The sequence below is a fragment of the Peromyscus eremicus genome, chromosome 13, assembly GCF_949786415.1.
Source record: "Peromyscus eremicus chromosome 13, PerEre_H2_v1, whole genome shotgun sequence".
Taxonomy (NCBI): domain Eukaryota; kingdom Metazoa; phylum Chordata; class Mammalia; order Rodentia; family Cricetidae; genus Peromyscus; species Peromyscus eremicus.
The window spans coordinates 52,152,003-52,168,094 of record NC_081429.1 but is presented as its reverse complement, the minus strand read 5'-3'; the positions used below and the strand labels follow the sequence as shown (position 1 = coordinate 52,168,094).

The following is a 16,092-nucleotide window of genomic DNA, read 5'->3' as shown; positions in this document are numbered from 1 at the left end:
TTGGGCAAGCATGCTTATCCAGTGGCTGACAAATTAATTCAGGGTGGGGTGGGAGGTGGGGGTGAATGAGTTGGTCAGGAATTTGAATGTAATGGATTGCAATGGTAGTGATGATACCCTTAACTTGAGCAACAGGGAGTCAGTCAGAACTAAAGACTTAGTCAAGAGTGGCTTGTAGGTCGCTGCGTACTTATGGAGGTCTTTGACAGACAAGAAGGGGGCTGAAGACAGACAAGTCACTGCCACCCAGGAGTCCTACCTTCTGGCTTCTATCATCAGCCAAAGGCGGGTTTCAGTGAAAACCTGTGCACCTGCTAATCCCCGCTCCAACCCAGACATTTGCAAGAGATGGGATCCCTTCAGGAGTGTGGCCAGCTTTAGCTTGGAACAACCCAGGTACTGTGCCTGCTGTGGGCAGAGGGGAAACAGAAGAACACGGAGTCTGGGATCCAGATAACCAGTCCAAGCCGATGAACATGGCAGGAGACCCTCTATTCTTTCCAGCCAAGCACTGGTTAGCCTTCCTGCTTCCTGGTTAGCATTGGTCCTCTCTGACACCAAGTGTCAAGTCTTCAATTCTTAAAACAGTAATGAAAATAAGTGGCTGTGTTGAAGGAGAGGGTCACTTTCGCCACCCCTCCTGTCTCTGAGTCCCTTATATGAGTCCCCAGAGCACAATTCAAACTCTGCACCATAACCCAGTTCCTCTAAAGATGAACATGAGGTGCAAAAAGAAAATGCACTCGGCCAAGGTCATCAGGTTACAAGGTCACCCAGTCACAGTTCAGAAGCCCCACTACCATCACCCAGGCCACGGGAAGGGGGGGGGGTGCCTGTCCAGTGGCTTTTCACATTAACTGCCCAGCATGGTCCCTCAGCCAGAGGAAAGCCAGGCAGGCTCTGAAGTCTGGGGCAATGCGCTGCCTCTGGCTCCATTAAAGCTGAAGCGTGAGTGCCCTCCAGTGGCCATCAGGAAACTTCCTGTGGCCCAGAGTGTGGAAGACACCGCTAGGAAGAACTGAAACCAGATAAGCTCACACCAGCACCCCCAGGAATCAAAGCTCTGTGACAGACAGCTCCACTTGTGACGTAAAGGTTTCTTTAAACAACTGCACGTTTACCCATGTCACACCCACGGCTGGCTCCGTCTAGTTTTCTTTCAAAAATTTTTACCTTGAACTGGCCCAGCATCGCTGCATATTTACCTGACGGGCCCATGAGGCATTGAGTTAACTTTTAAAACCCTTGAGAATCAAAACAAGTTGAAGAGCTTCCCAACTCCATCAGAATGCAAGTTAAGTTTTGTGGCCAGAGACAGAATTGAATAGAAAGAGTGTAAAGTGGCGGTGTGGACAAAGGAGAGGGCACAGCAGAGGCCCAGATGGTCTGTCTGGCCTCGGTTGGAGTTTAAACTCTTGTGGGGACAGAGCAATAGAGCAGACAGCTGGCATTCTGTGCCTCACTGGAGGGGTGAACTGTCTTTTTTTCCCGTCTAAGTGGAAACCAGAAGCAGGAGCAGGGTGTGGTGGCTCGTGGGCTCATGCCTGCAATCCCAACACTTGGAAGGAGGACCAGGAATTCAAGGCTACCAGAGACTGTCTCAAAAACAAAAACAAACAAAAAGCCAAAAGAGGCGGGGATGGGCCGCTCTGGTCTCGGTGTAAAGCCTAAATACTAGTAAGATGTTTGTGTCCTCCTTCTTCTCTAATGAGGGCCAGAGTCTTCAGGGATGAGTCGGTTGCCAAGGAGCAATGTTAGCTCTGCTAGGCTCCTGCGAAGGTACAGCAGGAATTTTAGGATTTGAGTTTTAGTTTATTGTTGGGAATACTTGGTTTCGCTTTGGTTTGATTTTGTTTTTGAGGCACAGTCTCCTTAGAGAGCCCAGGCTGGTCTCAAAATCATGATCATCTTGCCTCAACCTCCCAAGAGTTGGGGTTACAGGCATGCACCGCTCTATCTGGCTACAGAAGGTAAAGAGTAGGTACCAATAGAACTCACAGGGATGAGGAATCAACGGGCCCCTGGTGGGGAGTCTGAGGGGGGACCAGATCTCATAAGAGCATCTTTTATGAGATGCCGAGACAGGACAAAGGAGGGACAACTTAGTTACAAGTTTTAGGTGAGATTTGTTTGGCATGAGGATAATCAAAAGCTGCCAGTCTTCTTCCATCCAGGAAGTTAGCTGAGGCTAGTCACGTGGTGGGAGAGAGATGGGGGCGTGTTGGCAAAGACGGGGGAAGCTCTGTGCCAAGATCATTTCATGTTGATAAAATATAGCTATGTAGGAGGGTGGGACGCTCTCAAAGATGAATCAACAAGAGAAAAATCACAGCCCAACCTGAAACCTGCTAAAAACAGACCCGCGGCAGTTAGTACCCAACAAGCGAGACTGACTTAAGCCCTGTGCGCTGAGGTTTCATTAGGAAAACTCGAGGGGGGTAAAGGATTTATTTTAAGAGGTCAACTCCGATGGTTTGGGTGACCACACACTTTCCTACATTGATGTGGCGCCTTTTGTCCTACTGAGGGGAAATCCTCAAGTTCTTGCTCACATCCCCGCCAATCCTCACAAGTTGAATTCCAACCGCTGTCAACGTGCTGGATTACTTTCTGGCCAGTTGGCAAGTAGCATTGTCCCAGTCCTCCTGGGTGCATGCCCACAGCTCCCTTCACCCCTTCCTGTGAGCCCAGAACATCCCCACACCCCATGCCACCAACCAATGGGAAGTCTGAGGAGCTGCTTCCCTGGGATGTATTCATTTGGATTGGCCAGGGTCCCTCTTGAAGGTTATGATTATCAGAGGTGGAAAATCTGAAGCCAAAACATGACGGATTTTGATTCCTGTTTGGGTCATCTTGGCCTAAATTCTTGAGCTGCTATATTTTGAAATGTTTTCATACCAGAATATACTAAAAGGTCACACAAAGTTGGGGTAATTTAATGTGAAGAGGTCACACACAGCCTATTTCGTTTCCTGACTATATGGAGGCAAGTAAATAGAAACTTGATTTGTTCATTACTTGGGTTGATGGTTCATGTACGTTTGGCTAAGAATCATCAAGAGCAATTCCTCTAGAGGATTCTTAGAGCGGTGGTATCATGTCAGATTCAAACTGGCATCACCATGAACCCGGTGAGAACCGTCAAGCCAGGGAGAAGTCATCATTTTTACTCACTGTTCTCCTTCACTGCTCTCAAGTTGGCATAAAAACTCCTTTCTTCCAAAAAAAAATACTTACTGATTTTTAGACTGTAACCTAGGGAGCCAAATGGCCTTTGCCATTCGGTTAATGTTATCAGATTTATTCCACTTACCCACATAGCAATCATGGTCACTCAGAAGGTCCATGGGAGATTCTAGTAGGGTCTACCACCAGCATATTATTACCATTGTTCCTTCTCTCCTGTCTTTATTTCTTAACACCAGTCAAAAGATGAGTGTGGCTACACAGAAGACCACCTTGGGGCCTCTTAAAAGTCCTGTGCCCAAGGCTGGGGGAATTGGCTCTGCTATCTGGGTCTTGCAAGCATAAAGACCTAAGTTTGGTCCCCAGAATTCACATTTTTAAAAAAAAATCTGGACAAGTTAGGATACACAGCAATCACAATATTGGGGAGATGAAGACCGGAAGACCCCTGGGGCCCATGGGTGTGGGCCCAATCTACTTAATAGGCTCCAAGCCAGTGAGAGACTTTGGCTCAAAAGAAAAAAACAAAAACAGAGAGAGAGAGAGAGAGAGAGAGAGAGAGAGAGAGAGAGAGAGAGAGAGAGAGAGAGCCTGATTCCAGAGACTGACTTAGCTGATCTGGTGACCCCCTAACCAGCCACAATAGTAAGCACCACTAACCAAATGTTAAGTGAGACCCTACTTCGGTGATGGCAGCTCTGCTCCTCCTATGTGGCCAATGAAAACCACCTGCTTTCCAGGACTGACCATTGGAGCCTGCTGCAGCCTGGCTCAGGTAAAGGACATCTTGGCTGAGAGCATCTCTGAACTCCCGGAGGAGAAAACGCAGACCTACCAAGCTCTCCTGAAACACCTCCAGAGCCTGGCAGGACAACAGATCCGGAACATGGCGGTGGGTTTCCTGCGGTCAGTCACTGGGCACACACTTGTTTCTCCTCATTGAGATATCAGGATGGGCACTGGCAGAGGTAGCATGCCGCAAGGTCTCCGTGGATTAAAATGACAGGCCAATTAACAAATATTTTTAAATTAACAAATGATATGTATTAGAATGTTCGGTAAAATTCTAGGTGAAAGCCAACACAGTAACTGAGCAGCAGCACATGTCGCAAAGGACATCATCATTCTGCTAATTTTTTGACAAGCCTGTCAAAAGGTCTGATTTAATTTTGGGCTTCATTAACAGAAGTATAAGACCTAAAGCAAGCCGGGCAACCTTTTACTATGTACTGTTCAAACCACGGCTGGAGAATCACCATCATAAGGAGCAGAATGAGTCGTGTGTGGTTGGATTTCCAAGCACACGTAGACACGTCCGACATCATCTGCTGGGCGGTGTAGGAGAGATCGTTGGAGCCTGGGGAGTCAGCAGAGGACCTTGTCCTTGTGAAAACTCTCATGTGATTCCCAATGACCACACTCACTAGAGCCTGTCGAGGAGAGGGTGGCAGATGAGTTTAGGGGCTGAAAGCACTTCTCAAGGAGTGATGGGGTGCAACAAAGCGAGCCTAAGAGCTGCCTTCCAACAGTCATGGACCCTGATGACAGATGATGGCCAAGACGCCTTGACCCTTCCAAGACCCCAGACGATCAAAGGCAGATGGATGTCTGTAAGGACGGTAGAAGACCCGAGACACTAACCAAGCCGTCACTCTGTCCTCAGTCCTTAGGTGGACACATCATCAGCCGGTACTGCTACTCAGACCTGAATCCTATTCTCTCTGTGGGGAATGCCACCCTCAACCTGCTGTCAGAAGGTGAGCTACACTCCGAGCATCTCTTAAAGAGCTTTTGTCTCTTTTCTTTACACTTAAGTTTTCCTCAGGAATTGCATTGAGTAGAAGCCTGGATCATCGACTCTCATGGGGAGTGCCTGTCGTGAGGGAAGGGCATTGTGACAACAGGCAGAGGTGCTGCCTGCTGACAACACATACACACACACACACACACACTCACACACACTGACAACACACACATACACACACACACACTGACAACACACACATACACACACATACTGACAACACACACATACGCACACACACACTGACAACACACACACACACACTGACAACACACACATACGCACACACACGCACACTCACACAAATACACGCACACACGCACACACTGACAACACACACATATGCACACACATGCACACTCACACAAATACACGCACACACGCACACACTGACAACACACACATATGCACACACAGGCACACTCACACAAATATACGCACACACGCACACACTGACAACACACATACGCGCACACACACACATACTCACACAAATACACGCACACATACATGCACACATGCACACACATATGCACATGCACGTACACGCTCACACACACACACACACGCACACACATACACACATGCATGCACACACACACTGACAACACACGCGTGCGCGTATACACACACACACACACATACACACATGCATGCACACGCGCACACACACACTGACAACACACGCGTGCGCGTACACACACACACACACACACACAGGACCGTATGCTCAGAGCTCATTTGTTAGTTCATGTGTTTCTGCTTGACCAGGAATGATATGCAAAAGCTAACATGAAAGTCCTGGAGAGCTGCCTCAGAGGTTAAGGGGACACTCTGCTCTTGCAGAGGACCCGAGTTCAGTTCCCAGCACCCACCTCAGGTGGCTCACAACCGCCTACAACTCCGGTTCCTGGGGGACTCAACACCGCCAGCTTTGTGGGCACTTGCATTCATAGCACATAGTCACAGAGATGGACAATTATATATTATATATCATTTTTAAAAAGAAAAACCAGTCCTTTAAAGGGAAGGAAGAGCTCGGCCTACTGTGGTGAAGGGCCCGAGTTTCCCAGTACCCATGTCCAGCAGCCCAAAACTGCCTGTAACCCCAGTTCCAGGGAATCTGATCTCCGTGGTCACCAACATTCACGTGCACATGACCACATATAGACACCTGTACATAACTAAGTATAATAAAAAGAAATCTTTTTTAAAAAACAGAGTGAGGGCTGGGTGGTGGTGACTCACACCTTTAATCCCAGCACTCGGGAGGCAGGGGCAGGAGGATCTCTGTGAGTTCGAGGCCAGCCTGGTCTACAGAGGGAGTTCTAGGACAGCCGGGGCCATGTAGAGAGACCCTGTCTTGGAGGTAGACACACAAAAGAAGGGGGACCCAGCTTGTCGCAGAGGGTACATTCCTATAACCTAAGGGAGCAAGGCTCCTGCCTTCCTACACACACACACACACACACACACACACACACACACACACACACACTTTATGAGCCAAACACCCCTATGGGGAGGAAGAAGCAGTGACTCATTTTAATTGCCAGCTGAATGGAGCATTTCCTTAAGGCAGCTCCCTGCTAATCCACCTTCCCTGCTTCCCCTGGGCCTTTGTGCACTCACAAAGCTCTGGTCTTTTCCACAAGCTCGAACACCCCTTGACAAGAGGCTAAACATGCACCAGGCTGTGTTGGGCACTTTACACACTTCACACCAAACTGCTCAACCTCCAGCACAAGGCCACCTGTCCAGAAAATGATGGGACTCCAGCTTAGCTGGTCCGTGAGGCTAAAACTGAAAGTGGGTCATTTATCAACAACAACTCCCCCCGCCCCCAATCTGGCTTTGTAGGCTAGAAACTCCAAGGTCACATGATAGAATGCAGTGACAGCCTTCTTATTCCATCATCCCGTATCAGAAGGCAGAAATGCAAGAAAGGACAAAAGGAGCCAGTCACCCTTCTGTTGTCACCAATCCCAGCTCCGAGCGTGGAGCCATGTCACCCATCTCACGCCAGGGAGCCACCTCAGGGCAGGCAGGGCCTTGTGCATGTGAGGCAAGTGTTCTACCACAGCACACCAGCTAGCTCTGAATTGTTACAATGGCTGCTAAAGTCCACCAACTAGATAAGGTTTTTTGTTTTTTGTTTTTGTCTTTGTTTTTGTTTTAAGATTTATTTGCCGGGTGGTGGTGGTGGTGCACGCCTTTAATCCCAGCACTCTGTGAGTTCGAGGCCAGCCTGAACTACCAAGTGAGTTCCAGGAAAGGCTCAAAGCTACACAGAGAAACCCTGTCTCAAAAAACAAAAACAAAAAACAAAAAAAAAAAAAAAAAAAAAAAAGGTTTATTTATTTATTATGTATACAGCTTGTATGACTGCAGGCCAGAAGAGGGCACCAGATCTCATTACAGGTGGTTGTGGTTGCTGGGAATTGAACTCAAGACCTCAGGAAGAGCAGCCAGTGCTCTTAACCTCTGAGTCATCTCTCCACCCCTGGTTTGTTTGTTTTTAATGTGTTATATCTTTAGTGTGTGTGTGTGTGTGTGTGTGTGTGTGTGTGTGTGTGTGTGTGTGTGTGTGATGCATGCCACAGTGCACACGTGGACAACTTGCCAGAGTCAGTTCTCTCCTTCCACCAGAGGGGTCCTAGGGACTGGAGTCCAGTCATCAGGCTTGGCTGCAGGTCCCTTTTCCCACAAAGCCATCTATCTTCCTGGCCCTGACTTTTGAAGGAGACTAGCACTCAAACCTTAGCAGATGTGAACCTCTGTCAGTCTGCCTTCCATTCACGAGCTCCCCTGATGGCCCTGTCTCCAGGGCTTCCAGCTCTCAAACGTCCCTCCCTTTCCCTCACGGATGACCTGACAACCCATCCATTACTGCCATCCTCTGTCCCACCCACTCCCTCAACAGATCTTGACTCACAGCTGCCTGCCAGGCACAGGGATACAGAAGAAGGAGCCCCAGCCTCTGCCCCTGTGGACTTCTGGGCTCCCGAAGGTGTTTGATACTGTCACTCGCTGCTCAGAGTTCAGAGGTGGTGGGGAGGGACTTGGGGGCTGAGAAAAAGTGCCCAGGCCCTACTCCCCGATTGGCTTCTCATGAAGCCTAGTAGGAAGGAGGGCACAGAAGACTGAGCCAGGCTTTTCTCTGAGGGCACCAGGCCTGTAGTTTGAGATGACTCCAATGTAACCCACAAAACAGTCAAGGAGCCAAGACTCAGGGGATCCCAGGATGGCGAGGTCCCTGGGCAGGGCCTTCTGCTAATGTGATGGTAGCAATGCCCTGCTGGATGTTTATAATCACCTTTGACTCACGGTCTCCTCTTTCCCACCTCTGCCAAAGCTAAGGCAGACCTCCATCACTGCAGAGAAGGCAGGAGCTCACCTCACTGACATAACAGCAAGACAGGTGGACAGTGGTCAGCAGGGACTTCTTTGGGGTTTCCCAACCAGTTACCACAATACTAGCATTCCAACCAACACAGTGCCAATTGTGCAGGGGATAGAACTCGTCATCCCTGGGCTGTAGCCTGATCTCTTCAGGGCGCATCCTATACCCTAAAAAGTGCAGCCCATCTTTTAAAGCCAGAGGATAGTGCTCTGGTCCCGAGAGGTGAACACCTGAGCCCACGACATATTTGACAAGCTGTTTACTTTAAAGGAATGTCTGTGCCAGGAACGCAAAACTGCAGCAAGCGTGAAAAGCAGATCGTGCTACTCTGCTAGTAGCAAAAGTAAATCCAGTGTTAGCCTAAGTCATGCTGCAGTAGCCTTGACCTTCAGCTCATGGTTCATTTAGTTATGAAAGGATGATGTCACAGACTCAGACCTCTGCATCATCAGTCACTCTGAGCAGAGGATGTACACCTTCTCCTCTGGCAGCCAACGTCTGAAAGTACAGATCTGGCTTGCTTTTCTTCCGGCTGTACCGAAATGCCATTTCTATCCACAGAAGGCACACGGCAGATTCCCCTCAACAGACATTTTCTCGCTGGGTTGGCGAGCGCAGACCTGAAACCGGAGGAGATTTTGGGATCTGTGTACATCCCTCACTCTCAAAAGGTAAGAGACTGGCTGGTTGCTTCGAAGTTGTTCCTCCCTGTCATAATGTAGTCCCGTCACCCCTAACATCTGCAGACAGGTCGAAGGAAAGAAACCGTGTTCCCCAAAACTGTTTCCTGGCCTACTGCAAACTGGTTCAGCAGCAAGGCTCTGGGACTGCCCTGAGCTAGCGGCTCCAGGATGTGGATTTTGGTTGTTGTTGCAGCTGTGGGGTGTGACCTGCAGAAGGCGTGTGGTCACACTTCCCCATGGGTGAAGGCTCTCCGGCTGTGGATGGAGCTTCTCTACCTGACACGCAGGAAGCTGGAGTCCTGACTTGGCTTTCCCACCCCCGGGTTCCTGCCAACCCCTACAGCTCATAGGAGCACATGGCCTCCAGATGTTCCCTGGCCCGGGTTGATGTGGCCACCCCGCCAGCTATGGAGGTGGCCTTCTGCCCACACTCTGCTCCTTAGGCCTGTCTACAAAGCTGTGCTTGACTCCAAGAGAGCACCAATAACATACACATACACATACACACACACACACACACACACACACACACACACACACACACACACACTAAAAGCAGAGGCAGGTCATCATAATGAAGTCTTAAGTTTCTTCTCAGCTATGGATGCTCTTTGGTAGTCTTTCCTTCAGAAGAGCAACTTCAACATGCTTTCCCATCCAAAAGTGCATCCGTGTCTATGTGAAGACAGAGGAGAGAAAACGGTATGTCATGGGGCTGGAGATAAGAGTCTGCAGCTGAGAGCACTTGATGTTCTTACAGAGGACCTGGGTTCAATTCCTAGCACCCACATGGCAGCTTTCAACCATCTGTAACTCCAGTTCCAGGGGGTCTGATGCCCTCTTTTAGCCTTCATGGGAACCTGGCACACACATGACACACAGATAGATACCTGTGTGGCAAACACCTGTGCACGTAAGAAGAAATAAACAAGCCGGGCGGTGGTGGCGCACGCCTTTAATCCCAGCACTCGGGAGGCAGAGCCAGGTGGATCTCTGTGAGTTCGAGGCCAGCCTGGACTACCAAGTGAGTTCCAGGAAAGGCGCAAAGCTACACAGAGAAACCTTGTCTCAAAAAACCGGAAAAAAAAAAAAAGAAATAAACAATAAATAAAAGTCTTGTATAATATTTGAGAAACCAGCCTCAATATTATACTTTCCAGGGGCTCAGGAGAGAGAACTACTAACAGCGAGGACTGTTTTCAGGAAAAAATGAATCTCAGCACACCGAGCTCTTAGTCCATTCACTTTAATTCTCTACATTGTCTCTTGCTTTACAGTTATATATCTCCCAAAAATCACAATCCTCCCCTCCACCCAGGACACCCAGCCTGAATTTCCTCAGGCAGTGATTGTCTGCTATCAGGATCAAATGGAGGGGTTTGCTGGGCGGTGGTGGTGCATGCCTTTAATCCCAGCACTAGGGAGGTAGAGGCAGGCAGATCTTTGTGAGTTCGAGGCCAGCCTGGTCTACAGAGCGAGATCCAGGAAAGGCACAAAGCTACACAGAGAAACCCTGTCTCGAAAAAACAAAAACAAAAAGAATCACAAAGATGGGCAATAGTTGTTAATTACCATTTGCAACCCAAAGGGGAAGTGACTAATGAATTAACTAAAGGCTAAATTTGGGTAATATCTAAGAAGAGGAATCTTATGTGCACAACTATAATCTTAAATGTGTTTGGTAAAAAATGTTAAAAATCTATTAAGTTGCTAGGTCAATGGGAGAAAATAAAACTGCCTTACTTTTTCCTGTGGCTCTAAGCTATCTGCTGTTTTTCTACAGGGTGGGGGAAAGTGTACTCAGTCATTAGTGTACAGCTAGATAAATCTGGTGATAGTTAAAGGGAGATCTGGAACTAGAGGTAAGATTTGGGAAAGGAGGAAGTTAAGCTTAATTGGCACATCCGCCAGACCTTCTCAAACAGGTAGTCTGGATGCTTAAGTCTGTTCTAGAGAATACTGAGGTATCTCTGATGAGGTACTTTCCTCCATCTGGGGATGGACCTGGCTGGATGCTGCCAGTAATGATAATTACAGGGAGGCTTGAACTGGGAGTTCTGGCTGAGCACAGCTGTTAGTGCAGAAGATTACCTAAATATTCCTAGAAGTGGTTAGGTGAGGAGTTAGAGGTCTATATAGTAAGGCTGTAAGAAGGAAGGGTCTGAGCTAAATTGTATAAAGCTATTACTTAATGTCTACCTGACCTAGACAGTATCCCCTTGTGGAATTTACCTTAAATCAGGAGACTTGTATGTGGGCTGCTATCACTGTTAGTCCTTGAAAGTTGGGCGCCCACCTGGGCCGTGTCTCCTTGTGGAATTTAAGTCAGGAGGCTTGCACATGGGTTGTTATCACTGTTATCCTCGGAAGTTGGGTGCCCACCTGGGCGGTGTTTCCTGTAGTCCTTGAAAGTGGCTAAGGGTGTTATACCCAGATTGTGACCCCAAAGAGACCACCGAAGACCTTGGATGTCCAGAATGCAACAGCAAGGTTTATTCTGTAGATACAATTCTAGACAGGGAACTCATTCCTACACCCAATACAGTGAGGCAGGGAGGAGTTGCTCTTTCTTTGTGAGGCTAGCTTTTTAAAGGCAAAAACCACAAGCCCTTCAGGGCAGTTGGGGGGTGGGTTGGGGGGGGTTTTACACAGGTGCAACTTGGATTGGTTTATTTTTATCTCTGTTCTCTTTTAATTGGGTGAGGGTTTGTAACCTTTGAATTTACTGGTTGGGGGTTACAATTATCACTTTGGGGGCAGTCCAGCACAAGTCCCAGGCTTTGTCCTTGAACTGCCATGGGGGCTGGCTGGCTTAGCACGTACTGACTGTGGGGGTTGGCTCAGTGGTCCAGGCTCTGTCCTTGATTCACGCACATAACTCTAAGTTGGTGAGGGGCCCCAGACAGTAAACATCTGGCTGAATTTTGAGCAGTCAGAGTACGTGCAGAAAGGGAGCTACTGCAAGGACTACGTCTTTTGTTCACAGCCCTCCCAGAGACTGCTTGCTCAGTCTCAGGAAACTGAAATTGAGGCCTGATCTCTGAGAGAAGACTGAGCAGCCTGTTATGGCATCTGCTTGGTCCTTTCAAAGGGTACTTTCTGATTCCAGAGAAAGCCTTTCCTCAGGCTGTTCTCCAAATACCTAGAATGTGTATGTCCAGAGAGTGATCAGTCCACATTGTTAGCCCTTCTTAGGGAAAACTATGAAGGCACACATGATTTTCATAACAGAATACAGCTGATATATCACAAGCCAAATAACACCAAAAACTTCTTGGAATTTGGCTTCCTCTGGAGGAATTCCCTGATCCCTCCAGGTAGTGACTTTGCCATACCCAGCTGAGTTCTTATGATATATTCCTGCGGCCCGCAGCATAAAAGTAGTCTGTCAAAAAAAAAAAAAAAAGGAAAAGAAAAATGGAACATGGAGTATGAGGAGCTTTGAGGCAAGGCAAAGGGGAAGACATGAAGTGAAGAGAACCTCTGGGACAGACGCCACCTCTGCTGCTCCTGACCCAGCAGCCGCTGGAACATTCCATTCCACTCTCGCCAAATGGGAAAGTGAGCATTTCTACCATCCAGGACATGGAGCAGGGTTTGGACTGAAAAGCTCCTGACTTCAGAAGCCTCCTCCATCCTCCTGGAGACAAAATAACCCAAAGACTAGAGAGGATGCCTTCAAGAAACACAGCACCAACAAGGTCTCTCAGTGGCTCTCCACAGCATCCTCCATGGAGCTCTGCTGACCTCCAGCAGACCATGATATCAATGGCCAGGAGATATCAATGGCCTCCAGGATGGGCTTTTAGAAGGAAGCCATTGTCACTCTTGGAGATAGAATGACTCAGTGGTTGCTGTTTGCTGCTGCTCCAGAGGACCTAGGTTCAGTTCCCAACACACACATGTTGGCTCACGACCATCTGTAACTCCAAGCCCAAGGGATCCAACACTGTCCTCTGGCTCCCAAGGGCACATTCATATATGTGAACACTCATACACAGAAACAAAAATAAGTCTTTTTTAATCCTTTAGATTTATTTATTTTATGTGTGTTTCCTGCATTTATGTACTTTTGCATGTGTGCACTTGGTGCCCAAGAAGGTTAGAAGAAGGTGTCAGATCCCCTGGAGCTGGCATTACAGACAGTTGTGAGCTGCCATGTGGGTGCTGGGAACCAAACCCAGGTCCTCTGGAGGAGCAACAAGTGCTCTTAATTGCAGAGCCTTCTCTCCAGCCCCAACAACTTTTTTTTTTTCTGAGACAGAATTTCTTTATGTAGCCTTGGCTGTTCTGGAACTAGCTCTGTAGACCAGGCTGGCCTCAAACTCACAGAGATCCACCTGCCTCTGCCTCCCAAGTGCTGCGATTAAAGGCATGTGCTACCACCACCCTGTTCCAACTTTTTTTAAAGGATATCTGGGGAGATTGCTCAGTGGTTAAGAGTACTTACTGCACTTGCAGAGGACCTGGGTTCTGATCCCAGCACCTACATGGAGCCTTATAGCCATCTCTAACTCTGGTTTCAAGGAATTGCATGCCTTCTTCTGGCCTCTGAGAGCTCCTAGACACATTAGGAGCATATAAACTCATACAAGCTCCTCTATGAAAATAAAAATATAAATAAATGAATTTTTTTTTTAAGGACACCATTCTCACTTTCAGCAAGAAGGCAGCCAAAGTGTCTCTCATTTAGACAACCGTCCTCTGTGTCCCATTATATGAATCTAAGCGATTAATTAGAGGCACCAAGAGGGAACCCAAGCTTTTCATTCTGACGTATCAGCTAACCGGAATGGTTTCTGTCTCCACAGTGGGAGTTTGTGTCCGCCTTCCGGCAAGCCCAGTGCTGTCAGAACGCTTTGCCTGATGTGAATGTGGGCATGAGGGTCCGGTTCAGAGAGGGCACGGACACCATTGAGGACCTGAGCGTCGCCTACGGAGGGGTGGGGCCCACCACCATCAGCGCACACGAATCCTGCCAGCAGCTCCTCGGCAGGTAAGTGATGAGCACTGTGCCTTAAAGGGGCCTTGATGGCGGGACAAACAACTTGGCCCTGACTTCTGTTGATAAAGCCCTTGAAGGATGGAAACTCAGACTTGTAAAAACAAATGGCTGCTTGTTCCTTCTTTAATTTTGCTGAATTAATTCCACAGTATTTGGCATCAATTAAGCCACTTTTTGGGTGAGGGACACAACAGGTGATGTTTTCTCATCCAGCCCCCTTTTCTCCAGCAAATGAACACTCGGAGGCCCTCGTCAGTTTTCCCGCCATATTGGGTGCATGCTAGTCCTCCCTGGGTCAAAGCAGCGTCCAAGTCTGAATTCTGTCCTGTTCTGTTCTAGAATATTCTGGAATGGTTCTAGAATATTCCGACTCTGGAACATGCTTGATTTATGCTGCAGTGGGGAAAGGTCCCCTTCTCACTCGGCCACAATTCTTGTGCCACTTGGAGCAGATTCCCAGGGCTTTGATTTGTCCAGAGACCCTTGTTCACATGATTTCTAAAAGAAACCCGGTTTCCGTGCAATGGGACCACGCTTTAACCGTTCTCCTCGCCTCCCACCGCACCAGGCACTGGAATGCCCTCATGCTAGACGAGGCTTGCAGGCGGCTTCTGGATGAAGTCTCCCTCCCGGGCTCAGCTCCGGGGGGCAAGGTGGAGTTCAAGAGGACTCTGATGGTCAGCTTCCTCTTCAAGTTCTACCTGGAGGTTCTGCAGGAGCTGAAGAAGAGAAAAATAAAGCTGTCCTCGGAGTCCACCGTAAGTGCTCTGGAGGACAATGGCAATCGCTCTCACGCATGGTCATGGTCTCACAGTTCTGAGGCTAGAAGGCCTCTCAGGCCAAGGTACCATCAGGAAGCCGGGTGAGGTGACTCACCCCTGTGAGCCCAACACGGAGGAGGCCGAGGCAGGGAGATCACAATGAATTCAAGGCCTGTCTGAGCTACAGAGTGACACCTCTCTCACAATAAATCATAAACTAAAAAACAGAGACGTCATCAGAGCTGGTTCCTCCTGAGAACCATGAGGCTCGATTCCACACCTTTCCCATGGCTTCTGATGGCGTGGCCTCGCTCTTCTGGTGGCTTGCTGGTGACCTTTAGGGTTCTTTACCTTGGAGGAATCACCCTGCTCTTCGCTGCCCCTGTGTGCATGTTTATGTCCAAACTTCTCCTTCTAAGAGGACATCAGCTATAATGTCAGTCAGGTCTAACTCATTACCACTGCAGTAAACACCCCATCTGGTTTGGATAGGTCACACTCTGAGTTTCTGGAAGTTTAGACTTCAACATAGTGATTTGAGAAGACGAAATTCAGACCATAACACCAGCTTCTATCAGCTCCTGGCAGCCGGGACTTCCACACTTTGCCATTGCTTGTGCCGATTGTCCTGTGGGGACCCTGTTGCCTTTCTCTGGAAGTCCTTGGTCTGGCTCAGCCTTTGTCAGCCCGGTGTTCGTCCTGAGATTTGGCCCTGGCGGACTCTCAACCCACCGCCGTCAGCGCTCAGGTGTTTACGGTGCCCCAGCACAGAAACGTGACGGGGCTCTGCCTCCACGCTGTAATTTTTTTTCTTTTAAAATAAACTTTGTTGAACCCTAATTTACAGTAAAACAAGAGACAAATAAAAATGTGTAATTTAACCCACCTGTTTTAACTTAGTCCACAAATGTACACCTGGGGAGCCACCAACTCAAACTACATAGAACACGTTGCCACCACCCCAGAGAATCCCTTGTCCCCTTTTGTCATCGTCCCCACCTCTGTCTAGACAGACACTGGCCTGCTTTGTGGGACTAAAGCTTCGTTTTGCTTAGTCTAGAATTTTGCAATCAATATGAAATGTAACGTTGAATTTTTATGTTTCAAAAAGTCAAAAACTAATATGTATACTGTTGTCTAAACAGCTTTCCAGACTTTCTGATTGCAAACCTCTGGAGTAAGTTAAGCAAAATATTTGCTCTCTCTTTTGTTCTCCCTGTCTTGTCCTCCCGCTCTCTCAACGCTTC

General features: G+C 48.3%; 1 protein-coding gene across 1 annotated transcript in view; it reads left to right on the top strand.

The window, feature by feature from the left end:
• LOC131923196 (aldehyde oxidase 2) overlaps positions 1–16,092 on the top strand; it is a 114,957-nt gene that overhangs the window by 19,598 nt on the left and 79,267 nt on the right. The window contains exons 11-15 of the mRNA XM_059278134.1: positions 3,930–4,081; positions 4,853–4,946; positions 8,958–9,067; positions 13,891–14,075; positions 14,653–14,842. Of these exons, the coding sequence (XP_059134117.1) occupies positions 3,930–4,081; positions 4,853–4,946; positions 8,958–9,067; positions 13,891–14,075; positions 14,653–14,842 (731 nt within the window). The remainder of the gene's footprint in view (positions 1–3,929; positions 4,082–4,852; positions 4,947–8,957; positions 9,068–13,890; positions 14,076–14,652; positions 14,843–16,092) is intronic.